The sequence below is a fragment of the Gavialis gangeticus genome, unplaced genomic scaffold (genome assembly GCF_001723915.1).
Source record: "Gavialis gangeticus isolate Ggan-Ray unplaced genomic scaffold, GavGan_comp1, whole genome shotgun sequence".
In the NCBI taxonomy this organism is placed as follows: Eukaryota; Metazoa; Chordata; order Crocodylia; family Gavialidae; genus Gavialis; species Gavialis gangeticus.
Window position 1 is genome coordinate 19,058,172 of NW_017729033.1, and position 6,281 is coordinate 19,064,452.

The 6,281-nt window shown below is 48.5% G+C and overlaps 1 protein-coding gene across 1 annotated transcript in view; it reads left to right on the forward strand.

Moving 5' to 3' along the window:
- Positions 1–1,870: 1,870 nt before the first annotated feature.
- CUNH4orf48 (chromosome unknown C4orf48 homolog) overlaps positions 1,871–6,281 on the forward strand; it is a 27,689-nt gene continuing 23,278 nt past the window's right edge. Inside the window, exon 1 of the mRNA XM_019526450.1 lies at positions 1,871–2,028. Within this exon, the coding sequence (XP_019381995.1) occupies positions 1,896–2,028 (133 nt within the window). The 5' untranslated portion in view covers positions 1,871–1,895. The remainder of the gene's footprint in view (positions 2,029–6,281) is intronic.

Sequence of the window (6,281 nt, forward strand, 5' to 3'; positions counted from 1 at the left end):
GTCTACCTGTCCCTAACTATGGGCCTTTCTGCATCCTGCTTCCTGTCTTTGCTGCCCGTCATTAGAGTAAGGCATCGCAGGGGAGACAAGTAGTGGACAGACTGATTCCTAGTAGGGCTCCCCTTGAGAAACAGGAAAGAAGAGGTGCAGGGCCCACAAGGTACCATGTAGACAGGGAGGAGCAGCTCAGGTAGCTTGGGCTAATTGACGGTAATCTTAAGTGACAGCAGACAGCCGAAATGACTAGCATCTATCAGTTGAGGTCCCTTCTTGAACCTTCCCATGGAGGGGAAGTTGGATATTGATTGTTTTATGGGGTATTTAGGCTGATACATGACAGGCCACTATTTTTTGAAGACAAGGGTTATAGAGCAAGCTTTGCTATTAGGCCAAGGAGTGGTATGGCTGGTGGCTCTTGTAGAAATTGGCTTCACAGCCATGGATGAGCATCTGATAAGGTCCTGTCTATCTCCCAGGTGAGCTTTGTCCTACCAGTAAGCTTTCCCATGTTGGTAGGGGTTAAAAGCAATTACTAGCAGTCAAGGTTGTGGAGCGTCAGGTGGTCTTCAAGGTACTCTGCCCCAGCTGCTGATGCTTTCCAACCTGAGTAGATGATCTTGCTGTAGTCCGGGGGGATGAGATCTCCTTGCTAGCTGAAGCTGGTTGCATGCTTCCTTTACAGCCATTCTAGGCATTAGTTTAGATGGACCCTGAAGCACTGGATTCAACTGATGAGTGATAGTTTATGTTTTTAACCAGTGGCAAACCCCCCCCCCCACAAATAACCTGTCCAAGCACTTCTTTCTCCAACCAGCATAACTTCAAATAGGGTTTATCCAGGTTTAGTTTCCAACAGGGATCAGCATCTCAGTTGCTTTTAATTCAGGGAGTTTGGCCTCGGGGGTTTGTTCTGGGTTTTTATAAAGATAAAGTTCATAACAGAAATTCAAACGCAGAGTTGGGTTTGGGCTACGAGTTTAGCGTGTTTAATCTCTGGGGCTTTGGCTTGGGGCTCTTTGTGCTTCGCAGGCTTTTCTCCTTGCTACTGTCGGTGATGCTGTGTCTCAGGGGAGCTGCAAGGAACTGGTTCGTCTGCATGACTTATACTCACTGCGCCTGCCAGCAGGGCTTATTTATGACCAGTGCTTGTTCTTAGACACCGATGATGTGCTCTGCCCTTTTTTAGACACTCAACAAAGCCTTTGCCCCAAAGAGCAAGAAGCTGACAATAGGTGCTTCATCCTGTTCCCATGAGAGTGGTGCTTTTCACTTTTCACTTCTCACTCCAGTTGCAAGCAGAGGGAGCAGAATCTCTTCGGGAGCAGTTTGCAGCTGAACAAGGGATGGGGGTTGCACATTTTCAGCCTAGCCATGATTTGGAATAAAAGCAGCAATCCCAAAATGGCATAATAATCTGTGCAGTCGCTGAAGCCTGCCACCGTATATCAAGTAGAGCAAGTGACCATCCCAGAGCAGTTCATGAATAAAGCGGTTACCATATGTCATGTTGCTGCCCCTTTAAATCTTTTCGTCTCCTTGGCAGCTCAAGGCTCATGTGTTGCTATGGTGATTCTCCATGGCAATGACCCTAATCAGTGAAGGGGGAAATGTAAAGGGGGGTGGGGGGAGCACGCATGCTCAATGTGGCTCCTTGCTACTGCCATTTCCCAGTGTCTGTCACAAAAGGTGCAGGCAGGATCAGGCACTTGGCAAAGTAGAGTGTGGGTGAGTTACATTTCCATGTGCTCGGCATGTGGCTGCTCTGGTCTCCCTGTGTGTGGGGGTCCGTGGGCATCATGTCCCCTCTGGGTCCCTGGAGCGAACGTCCTGGGAGCAAACAACTGATCTTCACTCTTTCCTTTTATTTCAGGCTGGGAAGGAAGCTCTAATTATTGATGCTAATCATGCCGTCTCTTTCTGTCGGGAGAGTGATGAAGGTGGTGATCCCGCTCATTTCGGTGCTCGGCCTGCTGAGCGTGAAGCTTGCCGGGGCCAATCAAGAATCGGGGAGTGTCATTCCAGCGGAAAGTAGGTACCCGCCATGCTACACCCACTCCCTTGCCCGGGCTTCCTGGCAGTGTTTTCACGCCAATCTCTTGTACTCCACGGGTTAGCTGCACTTCTGAAATTGCCCAGCAAAGGCTGACTGGTTTGTAAAACACTCAATGACTTTGGGGCTTTAGAAGGTTACTCCTAATAGTATTTTGGGAGGAAAAAAAAAGTGCTAATCTTAAAATCATGTTCTCTTAAAATTACATAGTCTCAAGTCATTTTTGCTTTGAGCCATACGTCCGCTTGCAAATGCTCTAGGTTTGGAACGACATCTAAAATCCTTGTTGTTGTTACAGGCAAACTATTGCTTGGTATTGCTGTTGCATTGCAAATATGTCTCTTATTTCCCCCCTTGTTGGCTGGAACAAGGGATATTGCGACAGTTTGAACTCTGGTAAAATTTTGAAATGGTTTATTCTTGCACTGGAAGTCCAGACTTGTGGTGCTGTATGTCCAAGTGAAATCATGAAATGTAGTGTGGGGGCTCTGCGCACAGGACTGGGAGAAGGCAAGGGAGATTTGCTCTTTATTAACTAACTGAAGTAGATTATGTATATTTAGCATGAGTTTTGTGAGCTGTAGATCAGATGCTGCATGGGGCTGAGAACCAGATACTCCCGAATTCTCATCCCAGCCCTCTGATCGACTTCCCATGTGACCGAGCAAGTGTCTTGTTAAGTGCATCCGGCCCTAAGGAGGGAACAATGCTACAGGGATGCTGTGAGGCTTGACTGGTTAGTGCGGTGAAGTGTTTTGGTGATTGGGATCTAGTGCCGTGGAAATATAAGTTCAGTAAAGGATGGATGACTTAAGTATAAGACAGCTTTTCCATTTTGTTTTCGTCTGCTCCCACCTGAAAGTTTAATTCACGATTTGATCTGACCCCTGCATTTTATTCTGCTGGACTATCATGGCTAGTTTTCACACAAGCCCTTCTTACCTAAACAGGACTCAAAGATGACTGAGTTTCCTCTGTCTTGTTCTAGTCTCACTTTTTTATTAGCGGTGCAGTGATAAATGCTGTTTTGGGCTTGTGGGGAAAGCAGGTGTATTGAATGAGGGTAGTCTTTAAAACAAATGATATGCTCGTGGTGCTGTGTGTTCAGAGGTAGGTGAAGGAGCGCACTTTGGGTTCGGTGTGAAAGGTGATGAAGTTTGTAGGCTAAGTACAGACTTTCAAAAAACCTGACCCTGAATTGATTCAGTCTTTGCAGGTTAGTCTAAACTGTGTAGATTGAATGGAGAAGCACGTGAATGAACGTTCACTTTTGGAGGGGGGGATTAATCCTTCCTCTCTCCCCCACCACTTTGCCTCAGGGGGCTGGCCCGGGGGCTGGCCATGTCCCCCTACACCCCAGTGGGAAAAAACCTGGCAGGGGCTGCAGTCCTGAGCAGGGTTTCCCACCCCCACCCATTCTCAGCCAGTCGTGGCAGTGATAGGACGCCAGCTGGGGAGCAGAGGGGTGCGACAACCATGCTGGCTGGAGCAGACGGCACAGCTCAGCCCAGGGCTGAAAATCTTTCTGGGATGCTGGGGGACTGTGAGTTAACTTAAACCAGGAAGGGGTCTAGGACAGAAGTTCCTTAAACCGGCTTGACCTAAATCAGTTAAGTCTAATATGACATTCAACCCGGCTTATCTTAAACACATTTTGGCCATTTTGAAAATGGTTTATGTGCACTGAACTTCTCTTCTGTTACAGGTTGAAACTGGTTTCTGAGCACTTAAACCAGTTTATGTGTAACTTCTGTCCCTAGCCATAGTGGTTCTCTGCTCCTGTGGAAATATGTTCCACAGCTTTGCCCTAATGCTGGAGAAAGCTTTGTATCCTGCACTCAAAAGAGCTACCTTTTTGTGGTAAAAAATGAGATTTCTGAGAAGATGCCCTGCTGTTCTAGTTGCTGTTTCTTTAGGGTGGGTGGGTTTATGCCTAGGTAGATAGTATCACTGCAGTCTAGATGCAGGTGACATGAAAAAGGCAGGTAGAGCCAAGCCCAAGATGGAACTGAGTATTTTAGCTAGCTGTAAATGGCAGTGTTTGCTAGTGATACGTCAGTGAGACCTGAACCCCGACAGTGAATCTAGGCACATGGGGACCTGAACTGATGGCAAATACATAAAGCCCTTTCCATTTCTTTGTCCCCCAGCATTACCAGGATCTTGCTTGGGTTGAGCTTCAACCATCAATTCCTTCTGCACAAGCTGATCTCTCCGACAAGTACTGCACCACCTTGGTAGATGTGGTATAGTTACACCCGGTGAAAGATACTGATGGCACTTCACTTCATGCTGTTGCATCTTTTCACCTAGTGACTATACACAGATGCTGAATAGAGCCAGAGAGAAATGAGCCCCACCACTGAGAGGGTCTGATGGTGGGGGAGCAAAGAACGTGACCTGTCAGTTTTGGGGGTTCCTTGGGTGAATGATGGCTGATACTGAGGAGACTAGGCTCAGTGGCCCAGGAGGCCCCTTTTCACCCTGTGTTCCTAACTGTAGGACGCAGGCTAGTTTAACTTCTGGTAAAAGGGAAGTGGAAGGCCGCCTTACCCAGTCCAACACGGGTAGTGCAGAAATGCATCTGCATTCCTCCCTGCAGTTGGTGGAACCAAGGTCAAGGGCTGATCCTGCCAGTGAAGAAGGCCTGGGCAGTACGTGGTAGAGAGCATTGTACTATTGCTAAGCACAGGACCACCAGCCAGCATGTATTGCAGCATTCAAAGAAGGCAGCTCTCTTAGCTGACAGACTGTACTTTCTTGGACTAGCGAACTCACTGGCCACCCTTCCTTGAGTGCTAGAGAATGGCTCTGCCCTGTAGCTTTGGGTGGAAAGAGGATCAGGATGCCCATTTGGCTGATCTATGAAGCAGACTGCAGCACTAATTTGCAATGACTAGTCAGTGCTTAGCCCTTGCAGGACATGCATAGTGCTGCACATTTGCAGAGGACTATGTGCACATTAAATTAAGTTATCAAGGTTTGTAGCACGTTATTTATGGGTCAGCGGGTACCATTCTTGGTGTGTCTGGGATGTGCATCTCTGATTTCCATTTTTTTCTCCACCAAGTTCTGAGTTTTGTGAATATTTCAGGGGCAGTAACTTCAGCTGCTGCAGCTCCTTATCAGGCTGAGCCGTCACAGGGCACTTAGCAGAAGCTGTGCCATAACTGAATAAGGCAAGTTGCCATGCCAGGCTAGTGAGATGTTTAGCTGATGGAAGGTGGAGACAGCCAGGCTCTGCTCCGATGTTTTGTGCTCAGAGGTTAAAGTGATTAGACCAGATCTTCATAAAAAAAATCCATATAAACCATTCCAAATCTGAATTCTTTTAAAGGCTGCCTCAGAGCCAGGCCCTCCTCCACCCCCTTCTGCCGCAGGAAGAAGTCCTGTGCTGATGAAACCTCATTTATCATCCACAGAGGTATATCCCTTGCTGCTCCCCACAGGCCCGGCAGGAAACTTCTGGCCCTGATCCTCAGGTCTGGTTGCAGTTTGAATAAGGATTGTCCACATGTAGCTCTAAGTTACCTTCTCCCTGCCCAATCCTAGGTTGTGTGAGATGCCCATTAAGCCTCTAGTGAAGGTTAGAGTAGTGGTTGGATTGGTCACGGCTCCTCCTGGGGGATGTTTGATAACTGCTGGAGCGCAAATGCTCTGCTTGCTCTCCTTTATTACATACTAGTAAAGCAGAAGACCAGGAACAGGCCAAATTAACACTAGCTCTTTGTCACTCGGGGTCCCCTTGTCTGTATGGGCACAGCAGCTTTATGACCTCTCTGCATGGTCCTAGGATCTAGACTGCTTCCAGTGTGGGTGGATGGCCTCTCTGATCTCCTCACTCTTTCATGCTGCTCACTCCTATATATATTTTATGTGATATGCGGTAATGCCAACTGTTGCAAAACCATCACAAGACTTGGGATTTCAAAGTCAAAATAACTCTGACTTGCAATCTGCTGATCCAGCCCTCAGACCTCGGGTTTTTCCAAGCTGGTAAGTGGAGGGGAAGGGGCTGGGGAGAGGGAAGGGGCAGGGGGATCAAGGCCCCTGCAGTGAGGGAGGGTGTGGGGCAGGAGCAGGGGCTGGGGTGAATGGGGCCCTGGGGCCGGTGTGGCTCGTCTAGAGGTGCAAGGGGAGGAGTACAGCTCCCTGCAACAGCACACGCCCCTGGGGGAGCTATGGGGGGCATGTGTCCCCCACGGGGCAGAGGCGGGCTGGGGCTCTGCAT